At 63.3% G+C, this 18022-nt stretch overlaps 1 protein-coding gene across 1 annotated transcript in view; it reads right to left on the bottom strand.

The window, feature by feature from the left end:
* The window catches only part of SARDH (sarcosine dehydrogenase), a 58279-nt gene extending 40865 nt beyond the window's left edge, over nucleotides 1-17414 (bottom strand). Inside the window, exons 1-7 of the mRNA XM_066366759.1 lie at nucleotides 17034-17414; nucleotides 15667-15845; nucleotides 13457-13636; nucleotides 12621-12744; nucleotides 12359-12459; nucleotides 3855-3959; nucleotides 1954-2083 (exon numbers count right to left, since the gene is read on the bottom strand). Of these exons, the coding sequence (XP_066222856.1) occupies nucleotides 1954-2083; nucleotides 3855-3959; nucleotides 12359-12459; nucleotides 12621-12744; nucleotides 13457-13636; nucleotides 15667-15845; nucleotides 17034-17382 (1168 nt within the window). The 5' untranslated portion in view covers nucleotides 17383-17414. The remainder of the gene's footprint in view (nucleotides 1-1953; nucleotides 2084-3854; nucleotides 3960-12358; nucleotides 12460-12620; nucleotides 12745-13456; nucleotides 13637-15666; nucleotides 15846-17033) is intronic.
* Between the last annotated feature and the right edge of the window lie 608 nt (nucleotides 17415-18022).

The raw sequence follows: 18022 nt of genomic DNA, 5'->3' as shown, positions 1-18022 counted from the left end.
CCACCCCCAGCCAGGACCCCAGGCCCCAGCCTCGGCCCCTGCCTCTGCATCCTGGGACCGGCTGCCTCCCGGGGACCACCCCCAGCCAGGACCCCAGGCCCCAGCCTCGGCCCCTGCCTCCGCATCCTGGGACCGGCTGCCTCCCGGGGACCACCCCCAGCCAGGGCCCCAGGCCCCAGCCTCGGCCCCTGCCTCCGCATCCTGGGACCGGCTGCCTCCCTGCCCGGGAGCCCGGCTGCTGGAGCTGCAGCCACCGAGCTCTGCCCGGCCTCTCGTGGGCACAGCTCCGGACCGGCCCCTTCACATCACATCCCTGTTCATCTCGCCCCTTGGCCTGGAAGAACCTTGTTCTGGAATCTTCTCCATCTGCACACAGGGCCTTTGAGATCCAACTCAGCCCACCCGCTCCGTCTGCACTAGCCTCCCCCGCCCCGGGGTCCCCTAGCTCCCTGGGGCCACCCCAGGATGGCACTGTCCCAAGCCATGGACTCATCGAGCGGTCATCTCCCCGTGCTGAGCTGTAAGTTACTCATGCAGGAGTATGTCCGGTTATCTTTGAATTTCCAAAGTCCGGCCCAGCAGGCGGCCCAGCAGGCATGAGCTGGAGGTGGCCGTGGCCAGGCGCTTCAGCTCTGCGGGCCCGTCTCCCCGCCGGCCTGCGGGGTGGGGTCAGGGGCTGAGCTCCACACGCCCCACGGCCCTCTGGGAGCTGAGCGCTGGTTCCCAGCTCCCCCCCCCCTCTGCTCCAGCCCCCTGGGCATGGCTCTCCCTGTGGCAGAGAGCAGGGCCTGCTCCCGCCCACACTGAGTGGGTGAGGCCAGAGCAGAGGGCTGAGGCTGACACTCTGGAGTCCCAGCCAGGTGGGAGGGTGTGTGGGAAGCAAGGAGAGGGCTGAGGCTGGACCGGAGTCCCAGCCAGGTGGGAGGGTGAGTGGGAAGCAGGGAGAGGGCTGAGGCTGGACCGGAGTCCCAGCCAGGTGGGAGGGTGAGTGGGAAGCAGGGAGAGGGGGTTGAGGCTGACACCCCGGAGTCCCAGCCAGGTGGGAGGGTGAGTGGGAAGCAGGGAGAGGGCTGAGGCTGGACCGGAGTCCCAGCCAGGTGGGAGGGTGAGTGGGAAGCAGGGAGAGGGGACTGAGGCTGATGCCCTGGAGTCCCAGCCAGGTGGGAGGGTGAGTGGGAAGCAGGGAGAGGGAGTTGAGGCTGATGCCCCGGAGTCCCAGCCAGGTGGGAGGGTGTGTGGGAAGCAGGGAGAGGGGGCCCTGGAGTCCCAGCCAGGTGGGAGGGTGAGTGGGAAGCAGGGAGAGGGGACTGAGGCTGAGGCTGGACCGGAGTCCCAGCCAGGTGGGAGGGTGAGTGGGAAGCAGGGAGAGGGGGTTGAGGCTGACACCCCGGAGTCCCAGCCAGGTGGGAGGGTGTGTGGGAAGCAGGGAGAGGGCTGAGGCTGGACCGGAGTCCCAGCCAGGTGGGAGGGTGAGTGGGAAGCAGGGAGAGGGGACTGAGGCTGATGCCCTGGAGTCCCAGCCAGGTGGGAGGATGTGTGGGAAGCAGGGAGAGGGGCTGTGGCTGGACTGGACTGCCACCTTGGGCCCCGAGGGAACGGCATCGGGACCCGGCTTGGCCTCCTCGCCTCGCTTGGCACCACCGTGCTCCAGGAGGGGCTGACCCCCCATTTCACAGATGGGAACACCCAGTTCCCGGGAGGAATGGAGACTCAGGGCCCAGGCTGTGGCCTCAGGAGGAGCTCGCACTGGGGTGGGAAGGAGCCCGGCTTTGTGCCCACTGGGGACAAACGTCTGCCCTGGCCAAGCTCAGGTCCCGGCCTGCGGAGAGGCGTAAAGCAGAGCCCACCACCCAGGGCAGCAGGAAGGACGTGACAGAGAGCGTAGGGACACTCAGGGTCGTGCCCAGAGAACCCACGGACGCCCGCCCCCAGCTCCTAGGCCTGCCCACTCACCTGGGCCGCAGACCGTGGACTTGACCCCCGTCCTCTCCAGCACAGGGACCCGGTTGATGGCGCCTTCGATGTGCTGGGTGAACACGTCCCAGTCCAGGTCGAAGAGGCCGAAAGCAAACTTGTCTGACACCTGGGGAGGGGGGCGGGGACCTGCCCTGTGACGCCCCCATGGGAGCTGCTGCTTCCCCACATCTGGTGAGTGACAGGGCTGGCGGTCCCCTCAGGTGCCCTCCCGGTGGGTGACGGGGCTGGCGGTCCCCACAGGGGCCCTCCCGGTGAGTGACGGGGCTGATGGTCCCCACAGGGGCCCTCCCGGTGCGTGAGGGACTGGCGGTCCCCACAGGTGCCCTCCCGGTGGGTGACGGGGCTGGCGGTCCCCTGCAGGTGCCCTCCCGGTGGGTGACGGGGCTGGCGGTCCCCTGCAGGTGCCCTCCCGGTGGGTGACGGGGCTGGCGGTCCCCACGGGTGCCCTCCCGGTGGGTGACAGGGCTGGCTGTCCCCACGGGTGCCCTCCCGGTGAATGGGTAAGGGGCTGGCAGTCCCCAAAGGTGCCCTCCCGGTGAGTGACGGGGCTGGCGGTCCCCTGCAGGTGCCCTCCCGGTGGGTGACGGGGCTGGCGGTCCCCACGGGTGCCCTCCCGGTGGGTGACGGGGCTGGCGGTCCCCACAGGTGCCCTCCCGGTGGGTGACGGGGCTGGCGGTCCCCACGGGTGCCCTCCCGGTGAATGGGTAAGGGGCTGGTGGTCCCCAAAGGTGCCCTCCCGGTGAGTGACGGGGCTGGCGGTCCCCACGGGTGCCCTCCCTGTGGGTGACAGGGCTGGCGGTCCCCACCGGTGCCCTCCCGGTGGGTGACGGGGCTGGCGGTCCCCACAGGTGCCCTCCCGGTGGGTGACGTGGCTGGTGGTTCCCACAGGTGCCCTCCCGGTGAGTGAGGGGCTGGCGGTCCTCACAGGTGACCTCCGGGTGGGTGATGGGGCTGGCGGTCCCCTGCAGGTGCCCTCGGTTGGTCTCCCCCTCGCTGACCCATCAGCAAGGCCCGCCCTGCTTCCCCGCCCCCTTCCGTCCATTCTCTGAAGTCAGACCGCGCCCCCTCTGGCCCTTAAGCTTCCTGTGGATCCCAGTGACTCCTCTGTGGTCGGCAAAACCCTACGTGAGTCGGCCCTGCCCACATCCACCACTGACTGAGCCACGCGGACCTTCCTTTAGTCCTTCAAGGAGGGCAAGACTGACCCCCGGGCCTTCACCTCTACCAGGGGCAGTTCCTTATTCTCTGCAGGACCCTGCTCAGGTGTCACCTCCTCAGGGAATCCTCATTACTTGTTTATTGATTTGTTGTATGTCTCCCCACCAAAGTACAGGCCTCTGGGACAGGGACTTTTATCTTAGTCTTCCTGTTCCCCCAGAAAGCAAAAAAGCAAAACAGTATCTGGCCCAAATCGGCCATTTAGTCATTCAACTGGTGGATGAAATGCATGAATGTAAGAGCGAGGGTGGCCCACACACACTTGGGGTAGCCAAGGGGCCCCCTGGGTCTTCACTCAAATCCAGGGGCTGCCAGGGAGCGGCCAGGCCTGGGAGACGCTGCTGCAGCCGCGGGGCTGAGGGGTCACAGGGCTGCTGGCTGGGAGACAGAGGGCCTCCTGGGCTTCGAACGCTGCCCTCTTGCAGTTTTACAGCCTCTCACCGCTGGTGCTTTGAGGTAAGCCCTCCACCTGCCCGAGGTGTGGATCCACCTGTGAGCCAGGCCCTGTGGGGTCTGCCCTGCAGCGCCGGGACCTGCTGTTCCTGGGGTGTGCCCTCAGGGGCTTCAGGAGCTGGGCTCCGGGGAGGAAGGTTTCCCCGTGCTGTGCGGGCCGCAGAGACACAGCCCCCAGCCCCTCCCTGCCCCCCTCCGCCTCTCACCTCCTCCCAGAAGACGGGGTTGGGCTCGTAGCCGCCCACAGACAAGGCGTCCCCTTGGAGGCGGAGGTAGACCGAGGCATCGTGGTCACGGACGTTGGGCATGTTCTGGAAAGCAGAGCAGAGGGGCCTTGGGGTCAGCCAGAGCTGGGCGGTGGGCCCAGCGCTCCCACCAGGGGTCCCAGGACACTCGCCTCCTCCTTGTTGTGGGACCCGAGGACAGAGGAGACCGGGGCTTCAGTTTACACAGTGGACACACCAGCCCCACTCCAGTATGTCCTTCCCCAAACCCCATAGAATAGTATCAAAGATGTAAAGAGGAGGAGGAATGCGGGAGGGAGGGGGGAGAGGGGTATAACCGGCCAAGAGAAGAGAGCAGAGAGACCACCAGCACAGACAGGGAGACCCCAACCACACGGGGGTGCAGAGCGGTCAGGGAGGGCGGGGCCACTGCTGGGGGCTGGGGGAGGAGACTGAACAAGTCAGGCCGGCGTGCCACCGTCTGCCCCTCCCAGCTGCAGAGACTGAGCCGGTCATGTCCCTGTGCGTGGGGGTGACTGACGGAATGTGCACGCACGTGTTTGTGTGTGCGTGTGAGAGGACGTGTGTGCGTGTGCGTGTATGTGGACAGGAAGACGGCGAGGTCCTTTCAAAGCAGCTGGACGCAGATCCCCCCCCCTCCCCACCCCGTGCCGCCGAGGGCCAGACCCTGCCCTCCAGGAGCCCTGAGGTCAGACTCGGGGGGACGTAGATCCCCAGAGGCTCCAGGCTGGGAGGAGGCGAGGAGTGGGCTGCCCTCCCCACTCGACAGCAGACCAGAGACCCTTTCGTGGGGACTCTGAGTGGCCTGAAGGAGGCTCCAGGCACTGACACCCTTAGTGAGGGACCCTCACTAAAGAAGAGGACTTTTCCCTCAACCCCTGGTCCTCTCCGAGCTTCCTGCCTGCCCGCAGGCAACGGAACCATCCCACGGACTTCAGAGGTGTGAGAACATTGGGCCCGTAAAACAGAGGCCCAATCCCAGACCAAGAAAGACATCTTTAAATGGAACAGGCTCATCACAACGAAACAGTCAACAGAGGGTCAGAGAAGGCCGAGATCGCCTTCCAGATAGTTGGCTAAAAAAATGTCGTAAGGAGGGAAATGAGAAAGTCGGTCCTGAAGGCCCAACAGACACCTCCGGGGGTTCCAGGAAGAGAGATCAGAGAAACAATGACCTGAGACGATGCCTCAAACTGAAACGCATGAACCTGTGTATTGAAGGGCCCACAGGGGCCCAACAGGCCCCGTGAACGGACCGGGCCTGCACCGAGGCCACGTCGGGGTGAAATCAGGCGAACGCCAGCTGGACAGGTGGGTCCTGCGTAAAGAAACAGCGGTTCTGGAGGCTAGGAGGCCTGGAACACAGCCTTCAGAACTCTCGACAGACTATTTTAAATGTGGAGCTCTAGACCCGGTCAACCCATCAATCTCCTGTGAGCAAAGAATAAAGATGTGGCCTTTCCTTTTTAAACAAAAGCATTCATGTCCATGTATCCCTTCTTGGAGAGTGACCAGAGAGCATGCCCTGGACCCTGGGGATAACAGACCCAACGGGGGGTGGGGGGTCCCAGGACAACAGCCGCGTGGCGGCCACGGGCTCAGTCAGAATGGAGAGGTGAGAAGGCAGTGGGCGCCATCCTCCGTGACAGTGACTGGGACTGACAGCTCCACGTGGGCCCTCGGGCGTGTGCGAGTGTGCAGAGTACATTATCGACAGGTGCTCGACGGATCTGTTGAAATGTTGCAGGGTGACATCGTAACAGTTATGGCTATCAGTGCAGATACCGTCAACAAAATACTAGCAGACTGTAATCCAGGGACGTCGAAAAAGGGTGCTATAGAATAATACCACGACCAAACGGGATTTGTCCCAGGAAGGCAAGGTTGGTTTAATGGCTGAAAATCAATCTCAGTAGAACACCAGGCCAACAAAGGACGAAACACCCTAATCTCAGGAGAGGCGGCCAGGGCAGGTGATGGACTCCAACACGTCGTTTTCACAATAACAACGCCCAGCGAGCGAAGAGCAGAAGGCCCCTCCTGATAACGGGCAGCTGAGAACCAGCCACGGCCCACACGGACTGGTTTACGGCTTCTCCTGTACTGCGGGCCACGGGAAGCCTGCCCGCGCTCACCACCCCCACTCAACGCGGCGCTGGGGGTCCTGGCCAGGCCAGCCGCTAAGGTGAGATAAAGCAATAAAAGGCACTCGATCTGAAAAAGAAGTGAAACGAGCCCTGGCCGGATAGATAGCTCAGCTGGTTGGAGCGTCGTCCTGAAGTGCGGAGGTTGCCGGTTCGATCCCTGGTCAGGGCACATAGAGGGACAGATTGATGTTCCTGCCTCTCTCTCTCTCTCTCTCTCTCTCCCCCTCTCTCTCCCTTCCTCTCTCACTGAGAATCAATAAATAAAAATAATTTTTTTTTTAAAGAATAGAAGTAAAATTATACCTGTTTGCAGACAACATGATCTTACATAAAGAAAACGCTAAGGAACCCCCTAAAAACCTATTAGAATGAATAAAATAGTTCACCAAGGCTGTGGGATACAAGGTCAATACAATAACTATATATATATATATATATATATATATATATATATGTTGTATTTTATACACTAGCAATGAATAATCAAAGATTAAATTAAGCAAATAAGCCTGACCAGGCAGTGGCACAGTGGATGGAGCGTCAGACTGGGATGCAGAGGACCCAGGTTCAAGACCCCGAGGTCGCCCGCTTGAGCACGGACTCATCTGGTTTGAGCAAAAGCCCACCAGCATGAGCCCAAGGTCGCTGGCTCCAGCAAGGGGTTACTCGGTCTGCTGAAGGCCCGCGGTCAGGGCACATATGAGAAAGCAATCAATGAACAACTAAGGTGTTGCAACGTGCAATGAAAAACTAATGATTGATGCTTCTCATCTCTCTCCGTTCCTGTCTGTCTGTCCCTGTCTATCCCTCTTTCTGACTCACTCTCTGTCTCTGTAAAAAAACAAACAAACAAAAATTAAGCAAATAATTCCATTTACAATATTACCAAAGACAATAAAATATTTATGAATAAATTTGACAGAAGTACACAACTTATACCCTAAAAACTCGAAAACATTTTTGAAAGGAATCACAGAAGACTTAACTAAGTGGAAAGACATTCCATGTTTACAAAAGACTTACTATTGCTAAGATGAAAACACCCCCCAAACTGAACCACTGTTTAAACACAGTCCCAACCAAAAGCTCAGCTGGCTTCTTGGCAGAAATTAGTTGACAAGCTGGTCCTCAGATCCACACAAAAATATGAGGGACCCAGAATAGTCTTTAAAAAAAAGTCTTTAAAATAAAAAAAATGAAGGACTCACACTTCCTAATTTCAAAACTGACTGCAAAGCGACTGTGATCGAGGCAGAATGGTGTAACGTACAGACAGATGTGTACATCAGTGGAGCAGAGCTCGGGTCCAGAAATAAACCCTCACACATCTATGATTTTCAACGAGGACGCCCAGGCAACTCAATGTGGGGGTGGAGGGGAGACACACTTCCACCGATGATGTCAGGACAACTGGACGTCCACACCCTCAAGAATGAGGTGGGACCCCTACCTCACACCGTGCACAAAACTTAATCAAGATGGATCCCAGACCCAAGTAGAAAAGCTGAAACTCTAAACGTCTTAGAGAAAAGTATGAGAGTCAACCTTTGTGGCCTTGGGTTAGGAAACACTTTCCTAAACATGACAGGAAATGCACAAGGGACAGAAGAAAAAGTTAGACCAGTTGTACTTTACCAAAATTGAGAACTTCCGGGCTGCCAAGAGCACCATCAAGAAAGTGAAGAGACCCTCCCCCCTCCCCCCACAGAACGGGAGACAGTATGTGCCCATCGTTTATCTGACAAAGGGCTTGTAGCCAGCAGACATAAAGAACTCCTATAACTCACAAAGAAGAAGGCAAAGAACACAGTTTAAAGATGAGTCGAGCATATGAACAGACATCTCTCCAAAGAAGCCACACAAACGGCCGAGGAGCACAGGGAGAGAGACTAACACCACTTAGTCATAGAGGGGTGAAACTCAAAACTCAAACCTACACGGTACCGTCTCAGCCCCACCAGGACGGGGGGAGTCAGACAGACAATGCCAAGCGCTGGTGAGCAGTGAGCACCCGGAGAAACCAGAGCCCGAGACTCCGCTGGCGGGGGCGCTGAGTGGTGCGGCCCCTTCTGAAGCCAGTCTGACAGTCCCTCAGAAAGTTCCACGCAGAGCTCCCGTGTGACCCAGCGAGTCCACTGTGAGGTATCTGCCCAAGGGAAAGGCACACATACATCCACACGAACACCTCGGCGTGACTGTCCACACCAACGCTGTTTACAGCCACCTGAGAGCAGAAACACCTCAACTGTCCATCAACAGACGGATCGATCAGTAAGACGTGGTCTGCCACAGAGTGGTGTTCAGACGTAAAAAAGGAATGGAGTTCCAATCCAGGTACCACACGGCTGAGCCTCGAGCACGTCCTGCTGAGGGAGAGAAGCCGGGCGCAAAGGTCACGTGTGGTGCGACTCCGTTTCACTTCATGTCCGGAAATGGAAACTCCGCAGAGACAGAGCTCAGGTGAGAGGTGATCTAAGCTTGGAGGTGGGGTGGGAAGTGGGGAGTGACTGGTAGTGGGTGTGGGCTTTGGGGGATGAAGATAATGTTGACAGACAGATAGATAGATAGATAGATAGATAGATAGATAGATAGATAGATAGTAGGTGGTAGGTCATAGAGAGATATAACTAGATAATAGATAATAAATAACAGATGCATAGGCCCTGGCCGGTTGGCTCAGCGGTAGAGCGTCGGCCTGGCATGCGGGGGACCCGGATTCGATTCCCGGCCAGGGCACATAGGAGAAGCGCCCATTTGCTTCTCCACCCCCACCCCCTCCTTCCTCTCTGTCTCTCTCTTCCCCTCCCGCAGCCAAGCCTCCATTGGAGCAAAGATGGCCCGGGCGCTGGGGATGGCTCCTTGGCCTCTGCCCCAGGTGCTAGAGTGGCTCTGGTCGCGGCAGAGCGACGCCCCGGAGGGGCAGAGCATCGCCCCCTGGTGGGCAGAGCGTCGCCCCTGGTGGGCGTGCCGGGTGGATCCCGGTCGGGCGCATGCAGGAGTCTGTCTAACTGTCTCTCCCCGTTTCCAGCTTCAGAAGAAAATTTCAAAAAAAAAAACAAAACAAACAAACAAAAATAACAGATGCATAGACAGATACAGATAAATGATAGATAATAAATGATAAAAGGAGAGATAGATGAGAGGTAGGTAGACATATAATAGATATCATTTGTAACAGTTACATGTAAAACTGAACTAGAAAAAAAAATACTATCTATAACTGCAGGAAACACAAAAAGTCGGACACTCTTTGCCCGGAAGTTAACAATATTAACATTGTTACCCAGGCCCACCACCTTTGAGGGGCACAGAGGCCAGGCCTAGAGAGGGGAGGGGTGAGGTCACGGAGCAGCTGGGCTGTGTTCTGCTAGGACCGGGGAGGGGGTCCCCGGGGCGGCACAGCCCTCTGGACCCAGAGGAAGAAAGATCGAGGGCGTGTAGTTCGAGCCCTGAGCCCTTACCGCAGACTTACTGCAGGCCTGGGGCGCCTAGGCCCCTGACTCCCGAGGCCCAGATAGGGCAGGCTGTGCCCTGCAACCCGAGACTGCCAAGCCCAGGTGTGGGTCGGGTGGGCAGGCGGCATGAGCCCCCAGCACAGGCCTGGAGTCAGGGGCCCCCCAGCACACGCCCCCCCAGCACAGGCCTGGAGTCAGGGGCCCCCCAGCACACGTCCCCCAGCACAGGCCCGGAGTCAGGGGCCTCCCAGCACACGCCCCCAGCCCAGGCCCGGAGTCAGGGGCTTCCCAGCACCGGAGTCAGGGCCCTCCCAGCACACGCCCCCCAGCACAGGCCCGGAGTCAGGGGCCTCCCAGCACCGGAGTCAGGGCCCTCCCAGCACACGCCTCCCAGCACAGGCCCGGAGTCAGGGCCCTCCCAGCACACGCCCCCCAGCACAGGCCCGGAGTCAGGGGCCTCCCAGCACCGGAGTCAGGGGCCTCCCAGCACACGCCCCCCAGCACAGGCCCGGAGTCAGGGGCCTCCCAGCACCGGAGTCAGGGCCCTCCCAGCACACGCCTCCCAGCACACGCCCCCGAGCCCCAGACTCTGGGACCTGTCCTGGCGGGAAGAAGCTTTGTGGGAGCACGCTGAGAAAGGTCAGGGTTCAGACTGCCCAGGACAGGCCTCGGGAGGGCAGGCCTTCCCACATGTGTGACCGCCCCGCCCCACGCCTCCTCTTCCCTCCTAAGAGTTTCGGGGGTTCTGGAGCGGCTGGTGCACCGGTGCAGCCTGGAGCCCCCAAAGCACACGGGTCCCCAGGGGCCGGCATTTGTGACTAACATGATAATCCCAGCTTTGGGTCTGACCTTGAAATTCACGGAGCCGGCTCTGCCCGGCTTCTGTCCGAAAGGTGCCTTGAATTTGGGCATCGAGGGGGCATCAGGGCATGGACGGACAGCGGCCACAGTCCTGGGGGCCCCAGGGTTCCCCCTAGCCTGGACACAGGGCCCCTCAGCCTGTCCCAGCTTTAGCTCAGCCCTCCCGAGCCCACTGCGGCCTGAGGGCGACCCCTGGTGGTCACCCAAGAGCTCTCCCCACAGAACCGGGGCCTCAGGCCTGTCCTCCAAACAGCTGCAGTGCGTTTCTCTGTCCCCAGCGCCCACCCAGCGGGTGGCACACAACGGCCCTCAGGAGCCTTGCACTGAATGGCAGTGAACTCCATGAAGAAAGCCTTGTGTCGAGGGAGGGGCCGGAGCCCATGGGGACCCTGGCCCCGGCCCCAGATCCTACCCTTTCCACCTCTGCCGTCACCTAGCGGCCAGCTTGGCCTGTCCCGGTGACCAAAGGGAAGGACGGGGATGAGACTCCCAGGTCCCTCTTTGCTGAGGGGCCTGACCCTAAACAAGAGCGGTCTCACCTCACACTGTCCCCACCCCAGACCCGCGGGCTCCCCTCTCTGAATGGCCTGCAGGTCCCGGCTGCCACGCTCCACCCAGCTCGCCCCTCTCTGCCCCCTGCAGACACTGCCACGCTCCACCCAGCTCGCCCCTCTCTGCCCCCTGCAGACACTGCCACGCTCCACCCAGCTCGCCCCTCTCTGCCCCCTGCAGACACTGCCACGCTCCACCCAGCTCGCCCCTCTCTGCCCCCTGCAGACACTGCCACGCTCCACCCAGCTCGCCCCTCTCTGCCCCCTGCAGACACTGCCACGCTCCACCCAGCTCGCCCCTCTCTGCCCCCTGCAGACACTGCCACGCTCCACCCAGCTCGCCCCTCTCTGCCCCCTGCAGACACTGCCACGCTCCACCCAGCTCGCCCCTCTCTGCCCCCTGCAGACACTGCCACGCTCCACCCAGCTCGCCCCTCTCTGCCCCCTGCAGACACTGCCACGCTCCACCCAGCTCGCCCCTCTCTGCCCCCTGCAGACACGGCTTCCACAGGAGCAGCCTCTGCCCACAGACGGGGACCCCCACAACCCCGTGCGCCCGCACAGCCTCGGCGGCTTGGGTAGGACCCGCCTGATCCCTGGTCCGTGCCTTCCCCCAGTTCCGCCTGGACCAGAACTAAGGGCCCTCCTGGCTGTGGCCCGGTTTCTAGCATAGACCCTGGACACTGCGCCTGTCCAGTCAGCGTCTGACGGAGACGGCTGAGATGGGATGGGGGGGCGGGGAGGACACATGGACACACGGCAGGACAGAGGGACAGATCATCATAGGGAGAGATGAATGAATAATTGGAGGGGTAGACAGAGAGCCCTAGAGGGAGGAGGAACGGAAGAAAGGGGGAATGGATGGAAGGATAGGTAGGAGGGAAAGCAATAGAGGGATAGTAGGTAGGTGGAGGGAGGGAGGGAAAGAGAGAGGGAGGGAGGGGTGGAGGGAAAAGGAGTGGTCAATGACAAGGTGACAGGCAGCCACCAGCCACCAGCACAAGAGAGGGAAGACGAGAAGTGGGGAGAGGAGAGGGCAGGGCGCCCGGGACGCCCTGAGGCCGGAACCAGGGCGTGTTTGGGAGCACGCAAGCACACTGGTTCCCTGGGCCGTGGGGCACAGTTGACAGTTGTGGGAAAAGGTCAGGCCGGCTGCAGGAGGCTGGAGGGGCTTGGGCATCGAGGAGGAGCTGTGCCCAAGGGCCCGGGGGGTCGGCCCACCGGCTGCAGCTCTGCCACTTCACTGGGCTCTCACACCACTCAGAACACCCATTTCTCTGATCAGGAGACTGAGGCTCCTTGTGGTCCTCATGGTGAGAGAACCCACACGGGTCACACCAGGCGTAAGAGCTGAGGTTCAGAACCAGGTCCCTGAGCCCCCCCCCACACACACACACACACACACAAGCCAGCTCCCTGCAGCCGACACGGGGCCCGGGGCTGCTCTGTACCTGGATGCCCTCGATGCGCTCGGTGACGACGTAGGCGTGGTGCATGGCCACCAGCGGCACCTTGACTCCAGCCATCCGGCCCACGGCGTCCGCCCACACTCCTGCGCACAGAGCACCAGACGGCTCAGCTCTGCCTCCGCGGGCCCGCCCGCCCTGCCCACGACTCCCCCAGGTCAGCACACGGGGGCCCTTCCCCCAGAGACAGGCCGGGGCTGGGGCGCAGCCCGTGTGGCCACTCAGGGGCCGGGGGAGCGGCTCTCACCCGCACAGTTGACCACACAGGGCGTCTGGATGGAGCCGTGCTCCGTCTCCACGGCCGCGACCCGCCGCACCCCGAAGTCGTCCGTCCGCACACGAATGCCCGTCACGGGGCAGTTCTCGATGACCTGGGAGCGAGAGGGCCTGCTTCCAAAGCCACACGGGGCTGTCACTGCCCCCACCCCCCCGACGGGGACTGGGCTACCGCTTCTGATAGGCCAGACGCATGCGACCCTCCCGGGGAACAGGGACCGTCATAGCCCTAGAAACTAAACCCCTGCGTTCCTTGACTTGGAGAACTTGTCCCCAAACACAGTGGCGCTCTCTCATAAAGTGATGTAAAAAAAAAGAAAAAAGGAAAAGCCTCATCGGACTGAAGATGTTTGGGGTCCACCGTCGGGTATGAAGGTCACACGGGCGAGCAGCATGCCTGCGTTTGGACACATGTATCTATCTTCACAGAAAATGTGTTTGGAGCACATCGGAAACATCAACGCCAGTCACCTGGGGGGGTTTCACGCCCACTTTTTTGCTTGTTAGCCTTTCCTAAATCTTTTTTCCCTACAAGGATGGGTACACTTGAGACATCAGAGGACAACAGCTACAGGAAGGTGTTGGGGGAGGCGTCCCTTGCCCAGCAGGACTGGAACCTCGGGGAGGGAAGGAAGGTGGGTGGACAGCTGCAGACAGACGGATCCCGGCACGGCCGCCTTCACAGGAGCAGGTCAGGCGGCTCAGAGAGGTCCTCCCTGGCCCAAGGTCACACGGCGGCAAGAAGGGGTTCTTAGGCAGCAGGGGTGGGCTGGGAGCAGGGGACCCAGGGCCGGTGGCCACTGGTACCTGTGCGCCCCGGGCAGCAGCCGCCCTCGTGAGGGTGGTACAGGTGCCGGCAGGGTCCATGGTGCCGTCGTGCGGCACGTACAGGGTCCCATAGAGATCGTCCACGTTCATCAGCGGGTACAGGGCCTTGGTCTCCGCCGGACTCAGCACGTGGGACTCCACGCCGTAGGCCTTGCCCAGCTAGGGACCCGGGGAACGCAACTGAGGCCTCGGGGAGCAGACCTCCTCCGGCCGCTCTCTTCCTCCACTGGGCTGCAAGGGTCAGCTCTGACCCTTTCCCCGCTCCAGGAAGCCTTAGCGGGTCACCACGCCCCAGCGTCCCTGTGCGCACCATGCGTGATGGTCACAACTCCCGCCAGTTGGGCCTCTCCTGCCTCTGAGGCTCGGTGCACTGTGCTCTGCTATATGCTCCCATTTTAACAGTGGAGACACCGAGGCTCAGAGAGGCATAGTCACCCCGCCCAGGTGGCCCAGCCAGCAAGGGCAGCACCAGGGTTTGAACCCAGACCTGTCCGGGCTCCTTCCCTGCCATGCTGTCCCCCCACCCCGCAGGGGCCCACCCACCAGCTTATCCCCCCACCCTGCAGGGCCCACCCACCAGCTCATCCCCCACCCTGCAGGGCCCACCCACCAGCTCATCCCCCCACCCCGCAGGGGCCCACCCACCAGCTCATCCCCCACCCTGCAGGGCCCACCCACCAGCTTATCCCCCCACCCCACAGGGGCCCACCCACCAGCTCATCCCCCCACCCCGCAGGGCCCACCCACCAGCTCATCCCCCCACCCCGCAGGGCCCACCCACCAGCTCATCCCCCCACCCTGCAGGGGCCCACCCACCAGCTCATCCCCCACCCTGCAGGGCCCACCCACCACCCCGCAGGGGCCACCCACCAGCTCATCCCCCCACCCCGCGGGGGCCACCCACCAGCTCATCCCCCCACCCCGCAGGGCCCACCCACCAGCTCATCCCCCCACTCCGCGGGGGCCACCCACCAGCTCATCCCCCCACCCCGCGGGGGCCACCCACCAGCTCATCCCCCCACCCCGCAGGGCCCACCCACCAGCTCATCCCCCCACCCTGCAGGGGCCCACCCACCAGCTCATCCCCCACCCTGCAGGGCCCACCCACCACCCCGCAGGGGCCACCCACCAGCTCATCCCCCCACCCTGCAGGGGCCCACCCACCAGCTCATCCCCCACCCTGCAGGGCCCACCCACCACCCCGCAGGGGCCACCCACCAGCTCATCCCCCACCCTGCAGGGGCCCACCCACCAGCTCATCCCCCCACCCCGCAGGGGCCACCCACCAGCTCATCCCCCCACCCCGCAGGGGCCACCCACCAGCTCATCCCCCCACCCCGCAGGGGCCACCCACCAGCTCATCCCCCCACCCCGCAGGGCCCACCCACCAGCTCATCCCCCCACCCCACAGGGGCCACCCACCAGATCACCCCCCCACCCTGCAGGGGTCACCCACCAGCTTATCCCCCCACCCCGCAGGGGTCACCCACCAGCTCATCCCCCCACCCTGCAGGGGCCCACCACCACCCCGCAGGGCCCACCCACCAGCTCATCCCCCCACCCCGCGGGGCCCACCCACCAGCTCATCCCCCCACCCCTCAGGGGCCCACCCACCAGCTCATCCCCCCACCCCACAGGGCCCACCCACCAATTTATTCCCCTACCTGGCAGGGGCCCACCACAAACAACATGAGCCCCACGCCTGGCAGGGGCGCACCCACTGATGTCATGAGCCCTCCACCCAGCAGGGAGGCACCCACCAATAATGTGAGCCCCCTACCCTACAGGGCCCTACCTACCGATGTGAGCCCCCCACCCGGCAGGGTGCACCCACAGCTGTAAGACCCTGCCCGGCAGGGCCCACCCACCAACGTAAGCCCCATACCTGGCAGGGTGCACCCACAGCTGTGAGCCCCCCGCCCAGCAGGGCCCTACCCACCGACGTGAGCCCCCCACCCACAGGGCCCACCCACCGACGTGAGCCCCCCACCCACAGCTGTCAGCCCCCTGCCCGGCAGGGCACACCCACCGACATGAGCCCCCCACCCACAGGGCCCACCCACAGCTGTCAGCCCCCCGCCCAGCAGGGCGCACCCACCGACATGAGCCCCTGACCCTGCAGAGCCCACCCACCGACGTGAGCCCCTCACCCACAGCTATCAGCCCCCCGCCCGGCAGGGCCCACCCACCGACATGAGCCTCTTGTACTCGTCCAGACGCTGCCGGTTGGACGCGATGAACAGGCCCCCGTTCTGGATCCAGCCCGTGTGCAGCCCCGTCTCCTCCTCCAGGTCGTGGCTCACCACGCGCCGCGTGTGGGCCAGCAGCTCCACCTCCACGTCGCTGGGCCGCAGCTGCCACAGCAGGCCTGCAGGGCGGGGCGGCACCGTCCCTCTCAGCACAGGGACGCTGCACCCAGGCCGCCACCGCACCCGGAGGGCCAGGTAGCCCGGGAGGCGGGTGAGCGGGAGATGACAGGGTCAAGGCTGAGCTTTAGACAGGCCCCCTGGGCCTCGGGCAGCTCGGGGGGCGACACCAGCAAAGGCTCCACTCACCGAGCGCCTGCTGCATGCGGCGCCCAGGGCTGAGCCGTCACAGAGTCGGGGAGCCCGACGAGGGGAAGGAGGATTTGACCCAAAGCAGGCCCTTCACCACAACGCGCTCCCTTCAGAGCAGAGTCGGGGAGCGGAAGGCAGGGGGAGGACGTGAGACAGGGAGGGGAGAAGCCGTGTCCCAGCCGACACGGGGCAGTGGGAGGGCAGAGGCAGTGCGGGGGCTGCGTGTCGCCTCCCGAGATGTGTGACACCGAAAGCTTCCCAACTCCACGTTCAGTGACCTCAGGCTGGCAGCGTGATATTGGCCAACTCGTGAGTGTCTGTCCCCCGGAAACTGGTGAACTTAACCCAGGGCTAAGGCGGGAGGTGGGGCTGTGCACACAGTAGGTGTTTAATACACGTGCACGGTCCGGTCCGTGAGGAAGAAGAGAACCCCCCGCCTGCATCTTCACCCCAATGGCCCGCGTATGCCCCTCCCCCCAGGTACCTGTCCGGGGGAGGGTCTCACCTGTGACCTCCGGGGTCCCCTAGGCCGCGTCTGCTCCCTCCTCCCGCCACAGCTTCAGACGCTGAGGACAAGCAGCGTCCCCACTCTGCCCACCTGGGACTGACCCCATCATTCCTCTATGTCCTCCCTGCTCCGCTCAGCTGCCCGTGACAGGCCTGGGGTGGCCCACCCGGAGCCGGCCCCACGCAGGGTCTAGGCCATCCCTGCCCACCCTGCCCGCAGCCCGGGCTACCTGCGGTGTGCCAGGTGGTCCCCCTGGAGCCGGCCCCGCCCGCCCTGCCCGCAGCCTGGGCACCTGCGGTGTGCCAGGTGGTCCCCCCCCCCGGAGCCGGCCCCGCCCACCCTGCCCGCAGCCCGGGCACCTGCGGTGTGCCAGGTGGTCCCCCCGGAGCCAGCCCCGCCCGCCCTGCCCGCAGCCCGGGCACCTGCGGTGTGCCAGGTGGTCCCCTCCCCCCGGAGCCGGCCCCGCCCGCCCTGCCCGCAGCCCGGGCACCTGCAGTGTGCCAGGTCGTCCCCGAGGTCAGGCGCTCCCGCTCCAGCAGCACGGCCCCGCTCACGCCCAGCTTGGCCAGATGGTACAGGGTCTGGCAGCCCAGGCTGCCCCCGCCGATGACCACCACGTTGGCTGTGCTGGGCAGGGGCCGGCTTGGGCCCTGGGCCACCGCCGAGGGGCCCTGGGCCTCCTTCAGGGTCCGCTGGTAGGGCACGCTCTTCTCAGCGGTGGGGCCGGCCCCACTGGTCAGGGGACGGGGCGCCAGGCCCTGAGCGGGACTCCGACAAGGGCGGGTGGCAGCCACACGCAGGGCGCGACTCAGCGAGGCCATGGGGACTCCGGGCGTCATCGGGACGGGGAGCTGGGGAGACAGTCAGGCTGGCTGGGGTGTGGGCGGTGGACAGGACGCCTTGGGGGGCTGGGCCGAGCGAGAGCCCAGGGGGACTGTCCCCGTGCTGTGACCGCCAGGCCTTCCTCTGGCTCCGCCCATGCCCTATGTATACTTGTGCAGTCGTCCAGCGTGTGCCCGAGGGCTTCACACCTGTCAGGGCCTGGCGGGGCCAGGGGGACCATGGAGGGGGACAAAAGGGCCCGGCCAGCTCAGGGAGTGGACCAGGGCAGGGCTGCGACCAAGCATGGGAGCTCTGTGTGGAGCGTCAGGGCCACAGAGGGAGGCAGAGAGGAGCGGCTAAAGTGAGACCCAAGAAAGCTACTCGGTGGGGGAGGGCAGGGAGGACCAGAGGGGACCCGAGAACAAGGACCAGAAAAACTCGGGTCTCGAACACAGGACCCAGACAGGCGACCGTGAGAGGGGAGGATCAGGGGAGGCTGGAGAAGGGAAGGAACCTGTCCCAATGGCCGTGAGACCCCCGTCAGGGCTCAAGACACTTCCTGGGGGGGGGCAGTGACCCACAGGTCCGCTGCTGCAGGGTGCTGGTGGGACAGGGGAGACGGAGGGAGGTGGGAGCCCCCAGAGGAGACTGCGGTAA

The sequence above is a fragment of the Saccopteryx leptura genome, chromosome 2 (assembly GCF_036850995.1).
Source record: "Saccopteryx leptura isolate mSacLep1 chromosome 2, mSacLep1_pri_phased_curated, whole genome shotgun sequence".
Lineage (NCBI taxonomy): Eukaryota > Metazoa > Chordata > Mammalia > Chiroptera > Emballonuridae > Saccopteryx > Saccopteryx leptura.
This window is presented reverse-complemented; position numbering and strand designations above follow the sequence as displayed.